The sequence below is a fragment of the Oncorhynchus clarkii genome, chromosome 5, assembly GCF_045791955.1.
Source record: "Oncorhynchus clarkii lewisi isolate Uvic-CL-2024 chromosome 5, UVic_Ocla_1.0, whole genome shotgun sequence".
NCBI lineage: Eukaryota > Metazoa > Chordata > Actinopteri > Salmoniformes > Salmonidae > Oncorhynchus > Oncorhynchus clarkii.
In genome coordinates this window covers 39,977,721-39,996,932 of record NC_092151.1, presented here as the reverse complement: position 1 = coordinate 39,996,932, position 19,212 = coordinate 39,977,721, and the positions used below count along the sequence as shown (strand labels likewise).

The window sequence follows — 19,212 nt, the reverse complement described above, 5'->3', positions numbered from 1 at the left end:
AAGAGAAAACATTAAATGTAGCCAAAGATTATAGCATCCCCGAGGAAACACTTCTCAACACTTTGGATCCTACCCTGCCACAATAACTCCTCCCTTGCATTTTAATTCGTTATCATGTCAAACACTGTATTAAAAGTGCACACTATTATATTCTACCTATATAATTAGATGAATCATTCTATTTCCATGATTACAACAGGTCACCCAAGTGTTTTCCTCTAAATCGCAAGTCAAATTGCAATTGCAACATTTGCTGAAAAATATGGCCTAGATTGTTTGCCCATATCATGCATCCCTTCGTGGCAGTGTGGAAATGTAATTTACCGATGGTCCCTAGGCTATTTAAAAACATAAAATACAGGCAAATCGTCATTTCTTTGTTGTTGAAATACCTCAATATGATATTTTGGCCATATCGCCCAGCCCTAACCCTGTCCATGCATTTAAAGGCTGCTTTGAGAAAATGATTTATCAGTGACCCAAGCCCAGCTCAGATAATCCCTACCCTTGAGTCGCCGAGTTGTCGTAGTGCTGCTGCAAATGTACATTGTCCCAGGGGCGTTGGCAGTCATAATGTAAGTAACCTCATTTCTGTCCCTCTAACTCCCCTGAATGCCCCTCCCAATCCTACATCTTTTGTATGCAGTAATCATGGGCCTATGAACCTGAGTTACACTGCTAGCACTGAGCCGGTTTGCCTTAGAAGGAAGTCCACTGTGTGCAGCTCTCCCTGCATCATCAGCTCAAACATAAATATCACTGTCATGTCTACCTCTAATAAGCTTGTCAAGTAAAGCAATAAAAAAAAGAAACACCAAAAAGTGCTAAAAAGAACTTGCGAGTAACCGATAACATTCATATACTGACTATCTCTGAAAGTCACTTAGATAATGCCTTTTGATGATACAGCGGTAGCAATACATGGCTTCAACATCTTCGGAAGAGACAGGAATGCCAAATGGTGGAGGTGTTGCCGTGTATGTTCACAGTCATATTCCTGTAAAGCTTAGAGAGGAAATGCTGTTGATGTAATATGGCTACAGATGATTAATTTGCCTCCCCTAAAGCCCATTCTCGTGGGAAGCTGCTATAGACCACCAAGTGCACACAGTCAGTATCTGGATAATGCGTGAAATGTTTGATAATGTATGTGATATCAACAGAGAGGTATTTTCTGGGTGACCTACATATTGACTGGCTTTCATCAAGCTGCCCACTCAAGAAAAAGCTTCAAACTGTAACCAGTGCATGCAACATGGTTCAGTCAACCTACCAGGGTAGTTACAAACAGCACAGGAATGAAATCCTAAACATGTATTGATCATATCTTTACCAATGCTGCAGAAATCTGCTCTAAAGCAGTATCCAAATCCAACAGGATGTAGTGATCATATTATAGCAGCCATACCCAGGAAAACCAAAGTTCCAAAGGCTGGGCCTAATATAGTGTGTATAAGATACAAGACGTTTTACAAGACGTTTTCTAGTGATTCCTATGTTGAAAATGTGGTGTGTAATTTTATTTATTTAACCTTTATTTAACTAGGCAAGTCAGTCTTATTTACAATGACGGCCTACACTGGCCAAGCCAGGATGACGCTGGGCCAATTGTGCGCCGCCCTATGGGACTCCCAATCACGGCCAATTGTGATGCAGCCTGGATAATGAGGAGCAACCAGACGCTGCACTTCACACAATTATGAAATTGCTTATTCCAGTTACTAAATAAGCATGCACCTATTAAGATAATTCATGTAAAAACATTTGAATCAGTGTGGATTGATGTGGAATTGAAAAATTGTAGGGTTGAGATGGATGAGGCAAAGGGAATGACAAATAGATCTGGCTGCACAGCCGATTGGCAAACACACTGTACATTGAGAAATCATGTGACAAAACCGAACAAAAAGAAGAAACTGTACTATGAAACAAAGATAAATGATATAAAGAATGATAGTAAAAAGCTGTGGAGCACCTTCAATTAAATTTTGGCCAAAAAGGCAAACTCTGCTCCATCATTCATTGAATCAGATGGCTCATTCATCACAAAACCCACTAATATTGCAAACTACTTTCATTATTTTTTCATTGGCAAGGTTAGGAAACTTAGGCATGACATGCCAATAACATAATCTGAACCTACACATCCATGCATAACTGACCAAAGTATGAAAGATAAGCATTGTAATTTTAAATTCCGTAAAGTAAGTGTGGAAGAGGTGAAAAAAAATAACAAGCCACCTGGGTCTGACAACTCAGATAGAAAATGACTGAGGATGATAGCGGACGATATTGCCACTCCTATTTAGCATTTCACTTTAAGGTCACCTGTTGCATTCAGAGCATGTGACAAAAAGTGCGATACAATTTTAGTTTCAATCTCTTCAATCTAAGCCTACTGGAATGTGTGTGCCTACAGGCCTGGAGGGAAGCAGGTAAGGGCATTCAACACTTATAAGTGACTGATGATTGGCTGAGAGAAATTGATAATAAAAAGACTGTGGGAGCTGTTTTGTTAGACTTTAGTGCAACTTTTGACATTATCGATCATAATCTGCTGCTGGAAAAACTTGTGTTTTTTGGCTTTACATCCCCTGCTATATTGTGAATTGTCTAACAGACCACAGAGGGTGTTCTTTAATGGAAGCCTCTCCAACATAATCCAGGTAGAGTCAGGCATTCCCCTGGGCAGCTGTCTAGGCCTCTTACTTTTTTCAATCTTTACTAATGACCTGCCACTGGCTCTGAGTAAAGCATGTGTGTCTATGTATCCTAATGACTCAACACTAGACACATCAGCTACCACAGCAAGTGAAACCCCTGCAACACTTAGAGATGCAGTCAGTTTCAGAATGGGTGGTAAAAAATAAGTCCTAAATATTTCAAAACAAGAAGCATTGTATTTGGGACAAATCATTTGGGACAAATCATTCACTTGCAATGAATAATGTGGAAATTGAGCAAGCTGAGGAGACTAAACTGCTTGGAATAACCCTGGAATGTAAACTCATGATCAAAACACATTGATGCAACAGTAGTTAAGATGGGGAGAGGTCTTCCCACAATAAAGCACTGCTCTGCCTTCCTAACAACGCTATCTACAAGGCAGGTCTTACAGGCCCTAGTTTTGTCGCACCTGGATTAATGTCCAGTTGTGTGGTCAGGTGCCACAAAGAGGGATTTAGGAAAATTACAACTGGCCAAGGGGAGCAGGGCTGACCCTTAAATGTACACAGAGAGCTAACATTAATGATATGCACGTCAATCTCTCTTGGCTCAAAGTAGAGGAGAGATTGACTTCATCATTACTTGTATTTGAGAGAGGTATTGACATGTTGAATTCACCAAGCTGTCTATTTAAACTACTAGCACGGCCACCCATGCATACACCACAAGACATGCTACCAGAGGCGCACAGTACTACATAGAGCCATGACTAAATGGAACTCTATTCCACATCAAATAACTCATGAAATTTGATTAAAAAAAAAAAAAAAAACATAAAAATACACCTTATACGGAACAGCAGGGACTGTGAAGACACACGCACACGTGGATTTCGTGTTGTAGATATGAGGTAGTAGAGGAGTGGCCTGAGGGAACACACTTAATGTGTTGTGAAATATGTTGCGTAACGTATTGTAATGTTTTTAACATTGTATATGACTGCCTTAATATTGCTGTACCCCAGGACTAGTAGCTGCTGCCTTGGCTAATGCAAATCCATAATATATACAAATACTGAAACCCTGTTTCAGTCTGCTTTCCACCAGACACTGGGAGATAAATGAACCTTTAGCAGGACAACAACCTAAAACACAAGCCCAAATCTACACTGGAGTTGCTTACCAAGAAGAAAGTGAATGTTCCTGAGTGGCCGAGTTACAGTTTTGACTTATATCTACTTGGAAAAACAGTTGAAGTCGGAAGTTTACATACACCTCAGCCAAATACATTTCAACTCAGTTTTTCACAATTCCTGACATTTAATCCTAGTAAAAATTCCATGTCTTAGGTCAGTTAGGATCACCACTTTATTTTAAGAATGTGAAATGTCAGAATAATAGTAGAGAGAATGATTTATTTCAGGTTTGAAATCTTTCATAACATTCCCAGTAGGTCAGAAGTTTACATACACTCAATTAGTATTTGGTAGCATTGCCTTTAAATTGTTTAACGTTTTGGGTAGCATTCCACAAGCTTCCCTCAATAAGTTGGGTGAATTTTGGCCCATTCCTACTGACAGAGCTGGTGTAACTGAGTCAGGTTTGTAGGCCTCCTTGCTTGCACACGCTTTTTCAGTTCTGCCCAAAACTTCTGTAGGGTTGAGGTCAGGGCTTTGTGATGGCCACTCCAATACCTTGACTGTGTTGTCCTTAAGCAATTTTGCCACAACTTTGGAAGTATGCTTGGGGTCATTGTCCATTTGGAAGACCCATTTGCGACCAAGCTTTAACTTCCTGACTGATGTCTTGAGATGTTGCTTCAATATAACCACATAATTGTCCTCCCTCATGACGCTATCTATTTTGTGAAGTGCACCAGTCCCTCCTGCAGCAAAGCACCCCCACAACATGATGCTGCCACCCCCGTGCTTCACGGTTGGGATGGTATTCTTCGGCTTGCAAGCCTCCACCTTTTTCCTCCAAACATAACAATGGTCATTATGGCCAAAAAGTTATATTTTTGTTTCATCAGACCAGAGGACATTTCTCCAAAAGGTACGATCTTTGTCCCCATGTGCAGTTACAAACCGTAGTCTGGCTTTTTTTATGGTGGTTTTGGAGAAGTGGCTTCTTCCTTGCTGAGCGGCCATTCAGGTTGTGTCGATATAGGACTCGTTTTACTGTGGATATACGTAGATACTTTTGTACCGGTTTCCTCCAGCATCGTCACAAGGTCCTTTGCTGTTGTTCTGGGATTGATTTGCACAGTATGGGCGTCTCCTTCCTGAGCGGTATGACGGCTGCGTGGTCCCATGGTGTTTATACTTGCATACTATTGTTTGTACAGATGAACGTGGTACCTTCAGGCGTTTGGAAATTGCTCCCAAGGATGAACCAGACTCGTGGAGGTCTACAATTTTGTTTCTGAGGTCTTGGATGATTTCTTTTGATTTTCCCATGATGTCAAGCTAAGAGGCACTGAGTTTGAAGGTATGCCTTGAAATACATCCACAGGTACACCTCCAATTGACTCAAATGATGTCAATTAGCCTATCAGAAGCTTCTAAAGCCATGACATAATTTTATGGAATTTTCCAAGCTGTTTAAAGGCACAGTCAACTTAGTGTATTGTATACTTCTGACCCACTCGAATTGTGATACAATGAATTATAAGTGAAATAATCTAAATAATTACTTGTGTCATGCACAAAGTAAATGTCCTAACCGAATTGCCAAAACTATAGTTTGTTAACAAGAAATTTGTGGAGTGGTTGAAAAATGAGTTTCAATGACTCCAACCTAAGTGTACGTAAATTTCCGACTTCAACTGTATATGACGATTGTGTAAAATGGGTGAGATTTTTAAATTTTTTTATGAAAAAAAAAATTGAATTCAGACTATCAAACAACAAAATGTGAAATAAGTCAAGGGGTATGAATACTTTCTGAAGGCACTATATCTCCGGGGCTAGTTTGTGTTTGTCAAAAGATTACACAATGTAAATGAGTCCATATTTTCATGCTGGCACACCTTTTAGTTATCATTAAATGTTTTCAAAATGTGTACATGATTTTCAAAAAAATATATAGTGGTTTGAGGTTTATAAATCATAATTTACCGATGGTCCCTAGGCTAAATTTACCACAGGCATTACGATACGGTGGCGTGCAGCTGCACTCCGGATTGATAATTACTTGTGTGCAGCCAGCTGGGGGCATATGGTTTGATTTTAAACAAACCCCACTTTCATTCACGTTGTGATACTGTCTCGTCCACAAATCACACAACACTCTGTTTTGGATGAGACAGACTTTAAGACCAAAATTTTCTTATTTACACTTAATAGTACATTTTGAGAGTAGAATAAATATTTCTGACTCATATTCTGACTAATATTAACGCCACATAGGCTATTTTCTAAACGAGAAGTTGGTTTTTAGGGGCAGTTGCTCTTTAAAAGCAGACCTTCAGTCTCAAACTTATAATTGATGCTTTTAACCAGAGGAAGAGGCGACGCAAGAGGTTTCACTTTTGCCAAAATCTGTCCATAAATACCCCAATGCGTTTGTATGGGCTTATCTTGCACCTAAGCTTGTCGCCTGCCTTCCTGCCTTTGAGACAAGGACTCAAGGGCGGCAGATGAGCATCGCGTCAATTTTAGGGATGTGTACGGTTCTTTGAATATTTGAACGGATGCTAGTATTCGAATACTTGTGAGAGTATACATTTTAGCGAGAAAACAATGATAGGCCTATTTTATAACTGAAAAGGCTTTTTCTAATTTAAAAAAATGTAATATTCATGTGACATAGTTGCATACAAGAATATACCATGATTTTCAAATGAGTCATTTCATAAAACAACCAACTTTTCAATTTAGTTTTTACAATGTGCACGGTGCGCCCCATACAAATGCTGACAGATGACCGGTAGCCTTCATGTGTGTAACTTGCTGTTTTTGTTGGCCAATCAAGGGGGCAAAGAGGCTCAGCGTGTAGCAAGTGGAGTGAGAGTTTACTAAAGCAATGCAAAATGGATGAAATTACAGAATTAAAAGTTACAGAAATGAGAAGGAGTAGGGCAACCAACAGGTAGGCGGTTGTTTTATCTGAATGGGGGTTTGGGAGAAAGTGCAGCATGTGGCCTCAACTAGCTGACTAGCGGAGCTAGCTTCTCTAGCTAGGCTACTCCAGTCAAGACAGGCACTGTTATATGGGATCATAAATAACATTGTGGCTGCTACAAGTGAGATAGTCTAGGCTGTAGTAGAGTTGCTCTCTCTTCCCCCGTCTGCTCGTTCCCATCTCATAAATTACAAACCGGCCCATCTGCAGCTGCAACAATAGCGCGGCAGCCTTTATCCCTCACGCAGCAGTGCTCAGGTTAGAAGAGTCACATGTATTTCGAATATCCGGCAAAAAAAATGCATGATACTATTCCAATAGTGAAATTATTTCAAACCCCCATCCCTAGTCATTATATACAGATCTTTGTTCTAACAACCATTTAGGTCTGTCTATTTACCTTCACATCTACCGTTGCTCTGTGATGAGCAATAACGCACTTCAGTCAAAAACAACTTCACTTCCTTAAGTTTCAGTTCCTCCTTGAAGAAACAAAATGCTGCTATTTCAGCCTCTTCTCATAATTTGCTTACATTGAAAGTCAATATATATAAAAAAATATTTTAAAAAATAAAAAGAGTTCTTAACAGGGCGTGTTTTTTTTTTACCCTCGCAGGTGTCGTCTCCTTCAGACATGAGCTCGTCGTCAGAGCAGATGTTGAGCACGTTAACCAGCATCTCTGTCACTGTAGGAACACACACACACAGGGTTACCACACGAACACACAACGTTATCTCACAGGTCAGTTTTGCAAAGGTAACATGGAGCCCAAAGTTATCACACACACTCACCTTTCTCGCCTACAAAGGGCAGAGACCAGGTGAAGACATCCATAAAGTTGGGCAGCCAGTAGGGGTGGGGGGAGCAGTTGAACTGCCTGATGTTCATCACATTGTTCTCATACTTCAGCACCGCCGCTACAAGGACACACACACACATATATACATAATCTATCTATCTACCCTGTGTTGCCATGGTTTCTATCCTGTCGTCATGGTTTCTTCCCTGTTGTCATGGTTTGAAATGGAGTGTGGCCTTGGTCATTTCTTTACCTTTGTTGTTGTACACGTCCAGGTAATTCGGAGCAGAGAAGATCGTGATCAGAGAAGGAAAACCTGTCGTCTGGCTTTTCCTGTACATTCTATACCTAAAATACACATTAAACAGGAAATACACTGTTAATATCACAAAACAGTATTATACTACTACTAACATTATTATTATTCATGCGTCATATCATGGATAATACTCACCCAGCGTCTTGGGCTTCATGTGCTCTTATTACTGACAGCAGATTATTGTTCATCAGAAAGTCACATACTGCTGGGTAACTGTAGAAGTAGGAGCAGCCTCTAACAGAGTTATGAGCAAAGTGTTCCTGGGTCTTCTCAGAGCCGTAGTCTTCTCCAGGGTCTGACCACAGCAGGTCACACATGGGTCCGAATGCAGGGGGCTCCTTAAACCGATCCAGCTGGTCAACACAAGAGTTAAACAAAGTTGATCTACAGGGTTTCCCAATCAAAAACACAGTTAAATAACTCATTAGACCAGTCAAAACACATAACATAGCCAGCTAAACCAATTCAAATGATTAAGTTAACCCAGAGCAGGTCAGGGGATAGAGGTCAGGGGTCATACCTTGCGTATGTCATCCAGGCAGGTGATTTCAGGGCTCAGGCCTCCGTGGACACATAGGAACTGCTGGTTGAGGAGCGCAGCCAAGGGAAGGCAGTCAAACGCCTCCATACACGCATCATACACACGCTCAGAGTACTTTATCTTACCTAGAACACAACAAAGAGGACATTATTACTATTACACCCATGCACCCACCCACACACAGGCACACCCACAGGCGCACACACTAAATACACAAGGGCCACTCACACTAAATACACAAGGACCACTCACACTCTTGTTTAAAGGTGAAGTACTCTGTGAGATGTCGGCACTCATGGTTTCCTCTGAGTAGGAACAGAGTGGTGGGGTGGTTGATCTTCAGAGTCCACAGGAACAACACGCACTGAAGATAGAAAGAGTGTGTGTGAGATCCCTCTCATGATGCTAACGTTAGTATCATAATAAGAATCATAGCTAAGACGCTAACGATAGCTAGCTACGATTCCTACCAAGACGCTAACGTTGGCTACGATTCCTACCATGACGCTAACGTTGGCTACGATTCCTACCATGACGCTAACGTTGGCTACAATTCCTACCATGACGCTAACGTTGGCTACGATTCCTACCATGACGCTAACGTTGGCTACGATTCCTACCATGACGCGAACGTTGGCTACGATTCCTATCATGGCGCGAACGTTGGCAACGATTCCTATCATGAAGCTAGCGTTGGCTACAATTCCTATCATGACGCTAGCGTTGGCTACGATTCCTATCATGACGCTAGCGTTGGCTACGATTCCTATCATGATGCTAGCGTTAGCTACAATTCCTATCATGATGCTAGCAATAGCTACGATTCCTATCATGATGCTAGCGTTAGCTACGATTCCTATCATGATGCTAGCGTTAGCTATGATCACCACAGCTAGGATAAAGGCCAACTTCTCTCACATTTCCTCCCATGCGGCAGCCACCTAGCAAATCAAGTTCAAGACAATGAGATTCAGTTCCTTGCCATTTGATTAAGGGCTAGCAAGACGTACACACAGCAGAAAGAAAGAGAGCAATGACGTGGGGCACATATAGGGTAGCCTAGTGGTTAGAGCGTTGGACTAGTAACCGGAAGGTTGCAAGTTCAAACCCCCGAGCTGCAAGGTACAAATCTGTCATTCTGCCCCTGAACAGGCAGTTAACCAACTGTTCCTAGGCCGTCATTGAAAATAAGAATTTGTTCTTAACTGACTTGCCTAGTTAAATAAAAGGTAAATAATAAATAATAATAATAATATCTTCACATACACTATGTGACGTAGTACGGAAATTTCAGGGACCACTTGTCTCTAAAGCGCTACTTTCACAACTACTGGCTCTACAGCGCTACTTTCACAACTACTGGCTCTACAGCGCTACTTTCACAACTACTGGCTCTACAGCGCTACTTTCACAACTACAAAAGTACCGGAGAATCTCTTTAATTCATTAGAATACATGCTATTCACAGCCTTCCCACAATATTTTTAAACCCAACCCAGTGTGTGTTGGGTTAGGGAGGGTAGTGTGCGTTTCTGTTTGTCTGTGTGGGGGAGGGTGGTGGTACTGGGTAGTGTGCTTCCTGTCTATTTAAAGATGTGCTCCTAAGCCCTGCGACTCAAGGCTGTGTAACAGGCCATGACTCCAAATGTCAGATGAAACAGCAGATGCTGAAACACACACTGACCTCGATGCTGAAGTACCCTCGATCGACATAGTCCCCCAGGAACAGATAGCGGGTGCTGTTGGGCGAGCCGCCCACCTCAAACAGCTTCATCAGGTCAAAGAACTGGCCATGGACATCCCCACACACTGCAACACACACACACGTTAGAGGTCCGTCTGTCGGAATATGTTAGGGGTTAATTAGAGGTCAGAGGTTACCTGTAATAGGTGCTTCCACCTCCAGCATGCATTTCTCTTGTCGCAGGATGTTGGCTCCATCACTGATGATGCGTAGAGCTGCTTCCTCCTCAAGGCGGCCCTCCTTAACCAGGTGGCTCTTCAGTACCTCAACACTGGGCTTCCCATCTACATACAGGTCCTTTACAGTCAGCCTGGAACCAGGGGGGTAGGGCACCGCTACAACACAATAAAAACAACATTTGTCATTTTTTTATTTTATTTAACTAGGCAAGTCAGTTAAGAACAAATTATTATTTACAATGACGGCCTACCCCGGCCAATGCTGGGCTAATTGTGCGCTGCCCTATGGGAGTCCCAATCACGGCCGGATGTGATGCAGCCTGGATTAACGGAATACACACTACTAACTAGAGGTTAATCGGCATGGCCGATTAATTAGGGCCGATTTTAAGTTTTCATAACAAATTGGTAAATCAGACTTTTTGGATGCCGATTATGGCCGATTACATTGCAATCCACAAGGAAACTGCGTGGCAGACCACCTGTAACGCGAGTGCAGAGTCAAAGGGACCTTGTGGCTGCAAGGAGCCAAGGTAAGTTGCTAGCATTAAACTTCTTACAAAAAACAATCAATCTTCACATATTCACTAGTTAACCTATTAATATCATCAACCATGTATAGTTAACTAGCTTGTCCTGCATTGCATATACAGTTGAAGTTGGCAGTTTACATACACCTTAGCCAAATATATTTAAACTCAGTTTTTCACAAATCCTGACATTTAATCATTGTAAAAATTCCCGGTCTTAGGTCAGTTAGGATTACTGCTTTATTTTAAGAATGTGAAATGTCAGAATAATAGTAGAGAGAATGATTTATTTCAGATTTCATCACATTCCCAGTGGGTCAGTAGTTTACATACACTCAATTAGTATTCAGTAGCATTGCCTTTAAATTGTTTAACTTGGGTCAAACGTTTTGGGTAGCCTTCCACAAGCTTCCCACAATAAGTTGGGTGAATTTTGGCCCATTCCTCCTGACAGAGCTGGTGTAACTGAGTCAGGTTTGTAGGCCTCCTTGCTTGCACACGCTTTTTCAGTTCTGCCCACAAATTTTCTATAGGATGAGGTCGAGGCTTTGTGATGGCCACTCCAATACCTTGACTGTGTTGTCCTTAAGCAATTTTGCCACAACTTTGGAAGTATGTTTGGGGTCATTGTCCATTTGGAAGACCCATTTGCGACTGAGCTTTAACTTTCTGACTGATGTCTTGAGATGTTGCTTCAAAATATCTACAGAATTTTCCTGTCTCATGATGCCATCTATTTTGTGAAGTGCACCAGTCCCTCCTGCAGCAAAGCACCCCCACAACATGATGCTGCCACCCCTGTGCTTCACGGTTGGGATGGTATTCTTCGGCTTGCAAGCCCCCCCCTTTTTTCTCCAAACATATCAATGGTCATTATGGCCCCACAGTTCTATTTTTGTTTCATCAGACCAGAGGACATTTCTCAAAAAAGTATGATCTTTGTCCCCATGTGCAGATGCAAACTGTAGTCTGGCTTTTTTATCGTGGTTTTGGAGCAGTGGCTTCTTCCTCGCTGAGCGGACTTTCAGGTTATGTCGATATAGGACTCATTTTACTGTGGATATAGATACTTGTGTACCTGTTTTCTCCAGCATCTTCGCAAGGTCGTTTGCTGTTGTTCTGGGATTGATTTGCACTTTTCGCACCAAAGTACATTAATCTCTAGGAGACAGAACACGTCTTCATCCTGAGTGGTATGACGGCTGCGTGGTTCCATGGTGTTTATACTTGCGTACTATTGTTTGTACAGATGAACGTGGTACCTTCAGGCGTTTGGAAATTGCTCCCAAGGATGAACCAGACTTGTGGAGGCCTACAATTTGGTTTATGTCTTGACTGATTTCTTTTGATTTTCCCATGATGTCAAGCAAAGAGGCACTGAATTTGAAGGTAGGCCTTGAAATACATCCACAGGTACATGTCCAATTGACTCAAATTATGTCAATTAGCCTATCAGAAGCTTCTAAAGCCATGACATTTTCTGGAATTTTCCAAGCTGTTTAAAGGCACAGTCAACTAAGTCTATGTAAACTTCTGACCCACTGGAATTGTGATACCGTGAATTATAAGTGAAATAAACTGTCTTTAAACAATTGTTGGAAAAATTAGATGTCCTAACCGCCTTGCCAAAACTATAGTTTGTTAAAAATACATTTGTGGAGTGGTTGAAAAACAAGTTTTAATGACCCCAACCTAAGTGTATGTAAACTTCTGACTTTAACTGTAATCAATGCGATGCCTGTTAATTTATCATTGAATCACAGCCTACTTCAACTTCGCCAAACAGGTTATGATTTAACAAAGGCACATTGCCGATAAAAGCACAATTTTTGCACAAATGTACCTAACCATAAACATCAATGCCTTTCTTAAAATCAATAGACAGAAGTATATATTTTAAAATCTGTATATTTAGTTAAAATAAATTCATGTTAGCAGGCAATATTAACTAGGGAAATTGTGTCACTTCTCTTGCGTTCAGTGCAAGCAGAGTCAGGGTATATGCAACCGCTTGGGCTGTCTGGCTCGAGTAATCGGTATCGGCGTTTTTTGGTCCTTCAATAATCATTATCGGCATTGAAAAATCATAATCGGTCGACCTCTACTACCAACACTAACCGCTGTAAATAATTGGTGCATTAAACACCCTCTAGCATCTATTGGTCAATTGAAACCCAGGACCCAGCCCCTAATGTATCTATTGATCACTTGAACCCCAGGACCCACCCCCTAATGTATCTATTGGTCAATTGAACCCCAAGACACACCCTCTGGAGACCTCAGGGTGCCCATCCTTTCACAAAGAGGTGTTGGCTCTAGAGAAAGACAGAGAGTGTTTATGGGTGTACTGCATGGCTGAGTGAGTGGGTAAGAATAGAGCGTCACATTTGCATTAGGACTAGTTACTTCTATCAGGAAGAGCAGGTTTGACTGGCAAATAACCATCTCTATCTGTGTCTCTCTCTCTTCTGTCTGTCTCCAGGCTATATTAAATGTTAAGTCCTAGCCACATTATTAATCTACCATTCATTCATTAGAACCCGGTCTTTTATGTTATCGTCGGCGTGGCGCCAGGTATTGCATCCATAATTTCCGCTATGAAAATAGCTATATCTCGATTGGCTTTCTCGGCCGAGTGATCTAGTTAGTGTAAAACTTCAAAACAGAAGCAGGTCACACAGACAGACTGAGCCAATCATGTCACACTAAACTAGTTCATCATATCTAACCCATACACTGAATACTGGTTCATCTTATCCAGAGTGACTCCACACTAAACACATTCTAGTCCCGGGCCCATATCCATAGAGTTCTTCCCTGGGACCTGCATCAGGGCCCATATCCATACATGCATGTGTGACATAGTCGTTACACAGGCAGAGTGATGCAGCTGGCTGGCCTGATCAGGTTACCATCGGTAAATAAGCCAAAAGGTCAAAACGTCAACCCTCACAGAGCATTGACAACCCACTCACACAGGCGCCCACACACACACACACACACACACACCTCTGACCAAAAACAGATTATTGATCGCAGGCAATTCTTTTAAAAAGCATGCTCGCGTCGCACTAGAAACATTTAAAGGCATAGGCCGCATTTTTTTTGACTAAAAAACGGTCCGCCACTAATCAAAATATTAGCATGAGAGATGTGTTCTGCCAACTTTCTATTTGATTTTAAATGCTATAAAAAATACATTTAAAACTACAGGTAACATCAGATTAAGCAGATTTGGATTTACACAAGTTACATTGTGTGTGTATATAATTTAAAGAATATTTTTGAAATGTAATTGAATGTGTACTATGCCAGCTACAAGCTGAATTAGAGTACACTAACACATACAAGAAAAACATTTCAATTAATAAGATGAAATACAACAAATTTAAAAGATAAGGGAGCAAGAAGCAAGAATGGAGGTAGAACAGTCTGAGTGGTGGAGGGAGGGGGGAGCATCTGGGTCAGTCACAGCCAGGGAGGTCAGTGGTCATGTCAGTCATGCTATAGACCTATGTATGAGTGTGTGAGGGCAAGCAATGTGATCGTATATAGCCTAGTGCTTTCTGTAGGATGATGGTTAGCCTGGCAGCGTCAGAGAGATGCAGGTATAATGACATCATCTTCATGCTCCTAAGCACCACTTACCCACTGAGCCTCTTCACTCACTCACACTCTCTCTTTTTGGGGCCACAACAAAGTACATTGTCATAAAGCCAGAGGTCACTACTTACTCCTCGTCAATCCCTGTGGCCAAACCCAAAGTCCATGAGTCCTGTTGTTATTTTCATAATATAGATCAGGGTTAGATCAGGCTACACAGTTGAGACAGAGCAGTAGCTATGCACTGTTAGGCCTGCCATCTGCATGCTGTACCATTCAAGTCCATTACAAATAGAAGCAGATTCTTCAAAAGCAAATGTTGCAATTTGGTAGCAAAGCAAATCCACCCCCTCCTAATAGGCCACCCAGGCTGTAAATCAAAAAGACCCGCTCTATGGCACTCAATCCACTGACAGTCATTCAGCATATGCCGCAGGAACCGTGTGTGTGTGTGTGTGTGTGTGTGTGTGTAGACCCTCACACACACACCCTCTCTTTTTCTCTCTCTCACACACACACACACACACACACACACAGGTCTTCTGAACCAGACATACATCAAACAGACACACACACATTTATTTCAGTTCAGTCAGATTCAACAAAAATAGAATCAAGCTACGACTAGGAGGCTCAAAAACAGTTGACTACCTAGTTTGTTAGTCCAAGATTGACGGTGTCAAATATTTACTAGCTAGCTACTTGACATGTCATGTCCTCCTACTAGTACTGCAGGCTAACAAGCTAGCAAGGGATGCTAGGAAATAAACAGATGCCATATTATCCCACTTGCGCCAAACGGTGAACAACAATGACCTAACTAGCTAGTTAGCTTGATTGCTAGTTAACTAACTAGCTGTAATAATCGTGTAACTAGCTAGCTAACGTTAAATTCTCTGCAACCACTTGCTGAATTAATAGAGATACGACTGTATACCTTTAATGGGCCGCTCGGTGGTGGACAGTTTGGTTGGCGTTTGGTCTTTCGTCACCGACATCTCGGCGTGTCTTCCCCAGCAGGAAACAGCTAGCTAATGGTGTGAATTCCTCGGTGTAGCTAGCAGGCTAGCTGGTAAAATGAGCTAGCCGTGCTGCTAGCTAGCTAGCTGGAACAGCACCTCTGGATCCGCAGCCTTCCTCTACGGCAGCGGGCTTGTAGACTAGGGCAGTGCAGATCAACTAGGCAGGAGCGTAAATTAGTTAGCTAGCTATAGATGTGAGGGGGAGGGAAAGGGGAAGATCACTTTAACCACTAAATGAAAGCTTTTTTCCTGCCTTGTCTCTGCCCTGCGCTGCGGAGGTAACGTTAGCTAGCCAGCTGCTGTCAATTTCTGTCAGATGAATCGACCGCTCCAGTCCAGGAAACGATTTCCAGCCAATCTCACTGTCACTTTGCTCAGGTTTACACACCGCGCATCAGTTCATGTCTTAATTTCATCTGTTTGTTCTTGGCTGTACCTCATTTGGTCCAGGCCTCTCGGTTTGGGTTTTGGTCGTGATCAAATGTATCGTCCAAACTCTGCTGTCGGATTACTGTAATCCACCACAAACGGATTTCCTACAACATGGCTGTGTCTGTCTAACGCATGGTGTTGTGGGTAGTGTAGTAGTATTGTTATGCCGGCACACAGCTATGGGACAAACACTTATGGGACACACCTATGGGACATACACTTATGGGACACAGGACACAGCTGTCTGCTTGTAGGCCGCACACACACACACTGGTTTTCTTTCAATACCAACATATTATTGGTCAAGTGTCTTGAAAATGTACCTTCGTGCACGCTGTTAAGGCTGTTTGGACATTTTGCATGTGTAAACTCGTTTTTATGCATAGGGGGGGACATGCTATTGGACATACCGCACCTACATACCTAACCTGCTGTGTCACCGTCCCTTCGCTGATTTTCTTCACTTCTGGTTCAACAGACAATTCATCTCTCAGAACAGTTGTTTTAGTCAATATACTCATCGGACACTAGATGTCGCTAGCCACTAGTGATGTAGGCTTCAGTACAATGACGTTAACCTGACTCATGCAAGAAATTGCTTTCTACTGTCAGTTTTTGACTATTTAAAAAACAATTGAAATCCACCTTGCCCCTACAACGAAAAAAACTATATGTCTGATGTTGATTGAAGTCTTTATTGTATTGAGAAATGGCTCAAATTACTGCACAGCTCATGAGACCTCCACATGATGATGAGTAGGCCTATTCCTCTCCCCTCAGCGGGTTAGCTTGGGCAGACTGGTCACAATGGGGGCAGAGTGTAGGCACTGAGAGGGTTGTTTATAGTAGGGTTCAAGCCGTAGTTATACATGTTGAACACATTCTAAGGGTTGTAGTAGTTGGGGTATGTGTAGTAAGGGTTGTAGGGGTTGTTTGGTGATGGTCCGGGTGGTAGCTGTAGTGCCAGTGGGTTGGGCCAATGGAGCTCCAATAAGGCTTGGACTCTGAGAGAGAAGACATCATCAATGATATGAGAAATAAATCATGAGCGAGACTTTTCCCAACACCACCTCCCCCTAAAAGATAATACAACGTCACTATGGCCGTGTAAGTACAGACATGCTTTAAAGTGTGAAGAAGACATGGCAATGTTCTCTTACCTCAACATTTACACTCTTTTCAGGTTCTTGTTGATCCACCTATATTATAGTATTATAAACAGAAAATGTATTTTATACACTTGTGTCCCCTGGTGTCAGACAGATAGCAATACTCAAGTGCTTAGCTATTATTCAGAATCCATTAGACTTGCCAGAGCAGTAAGACATACACTGAAAAGTTTGTTCTGTGAGAAGGACAATGACATACTGACTTACTCACCATTATATGTTGATTACGATACACCTTTGGGATTTTGTGAAAAGTATACAGTATATGAAATGTAATTTATAGAGAAGATAGGGTATCTTACCTCTTCTGGATAAGTTAGCTGCTTAATTACTTGCTTAATGATTAACTAACCACAGCACAACGGTGTGATGAAACCCTATACTGTCATCATGGATTACACCGATTGATGTAATAAACAAAATACAAATAAAGTGTGCACCAAGTGTAATATCTTCTCCTCACAGCTTACTGATTTGAGGTTAGTGTTTGTAATCATGTCAATGCTAAAGTATTTCATCTCAGTATGGAGTTAATGTGGGCTACAGTTATTCCTCTATATCAGTGGTTCCCAACCTTTTTTGGTTACTGTACCACCAAGTACATATTGCTCTGCCCAGAGTACCCCTGTGGTCTCATGAGTCTTCTCAAGGAGCCCCTGTGTCCTAGTACCCCTGATTGGGAAACACTGCTCTACTGGGAATCTAATGGTGTCTACTCTATGGGATTAGCTATATCCTTTTAGCATAAAGCGCTTGGTCAAGGATTATGAGGGCTTTGAGGGGTATGATAAAAGCAGAATAGTATACTTGTACAATATAAAATCAATAATGCCAGAGGGGATGGGGTATATGGCCAATATACCACAGCTAAGGGCTGTTCTTATGCACGATGCAACACGGAGTGACTGGATACAGCAATTAGCTGGCCATATATCAAACCCCTGAGCTACCTTATTGCTATTATAAACTGGTTACCAATAATTAATTAGAGCAGTAAAAATACATGCTTTGTCACACCCGTGGTGTACGGTCTGATATACCACAGCTGTCAGCCAATCAGCATTCTGGGCTCAAACCAACCAGTTTATAATGAAAAATAGAAATCACTATGAAATCCACCAACATGATCCACATGAACCAATCCAAATGTCAACATTTATAATGAAACACCTAAAGCCACTACTATAACATGTACACTGGGAGTCAGGAAGCAAGTATAGGGAGTGCAAATGTAATAATATCTCGCCCAAAACAAGACACACAAACAAAGGTGGGTTGCATACATGAACCTGAGTCAATAACCCCTGAGGAAATAACCAAGGGGAGTGACAGATATAGGGGAGGTAATCAGGAAGGTGATGGAGTCCAGGTGAGTGTCATGAGGCACAGGTGTACGTAACGATGATGGCAGGTGTGTGTAATGATGAGACAACTGACGACGTCGAGCGCAGGAGATAGGGGGAGCGGGAGTAAACGTGACAACTACCTAAACATTATGAAAGTGAATTGGACTTCAAACCAAGCTCATTTATTTTTTCCACAATCCCAAATTACAATTGAACCCACCAGAATCAAGTCTAGACTTTACCATCCCAGCATTGCTCCACCCTTTCTATGATATGCTCACCTCAGAAAATACATCAATACTGTGTGTTATTTCCTGTCCAGCAGTGATTCATATTGAATTAAGTTATGGTGGGACTTTGTTTTTGTGGTGAAACTAATTAAACAAATAACAGGGCAGTGATCTGATTGGATAGGTCAGAATATTTATATAACCATTTATATAAGCCCACTAAGATGTCAAATTGGAATTATAGGATACACAGTCATCTAACTGGATTCATACTCTTTGAACATTTTGTAGATTCACTTTATTCATTGTAAATGGCATGTCAGGTAATTCTGTCAGGTAATTCTGATCTATAAAATTCTGATTATTCTTCATACAGGGAGCCTTATAATGACGGTTATTCTACTTGTGAGCTTCTGTCTTGCTGCCCCAGTAAGTGCGTGATTAAAATAATGTAACACTTTTATCAAAATGGTACGTCACCTGAACATCAGTTCTGATATATTAGA

The 19,212-nt window shown here is 41.7% G+C and overlaps 1 protein-coding gene across 3 annotated transcripts in view; it reads right to left on the bottom strand.

The window, feature by feature from the left end:
- LOC139408825 (protein phosphatase 3, catalytic subunit, gamma isozyme, b) overlaps positions 1-16,084 on the bottom strand; it is a 28,091-nt gene extending 12,007 nt beyond the window's left edge. For 2 of the 3 annotated variants that reach the window (XM_071153186.1, XM_071153188.1), the window contains exons 1-9: positions 15,445-16,072; positions 10,333-10,530; positions 10,136-10,260; positions 8,704-8,815; positions 8,431-8,576; positions 8,046-8,263; positions 7,845-7,939; positions 7,584-7,709; positions 7,400-7,477 (exon numbers count right to left, since the gene is read on the bottom strand). In XM_071153186.1, the coding sequence (XP_071009287.1) occupies positions 7,400-7,477; positions 7,584-7,709; positions 7,845-7,939; positions 8,046-8,263; positions 8,431-8,576; positions 8,704-8,815; positions 10,136-10,260; positions 10,333-10,530; positions 15,445-15,505 (1,159 nt within the window). In that variant the 5' untranslated portion in view covers positions 15,506-16,072. Of the gene's footprint in view, positions 1-7,399; positions 7,478-7,583; positions 7,710-7,844; positions 7,940-8,045; positions 8,264-8,430; positions 8,577-8,703; positions 8,816-10,135; positions 10,261-10,332; positions 10,531-15,444 lie in introns of all 3 variants that reach the window. The other variant, XM_071153185.1, reaches the window with a different exon arrangement.
- Between the last annotated feature and the right edge of the window lie 3,128 nt (positions 16,085-19,212).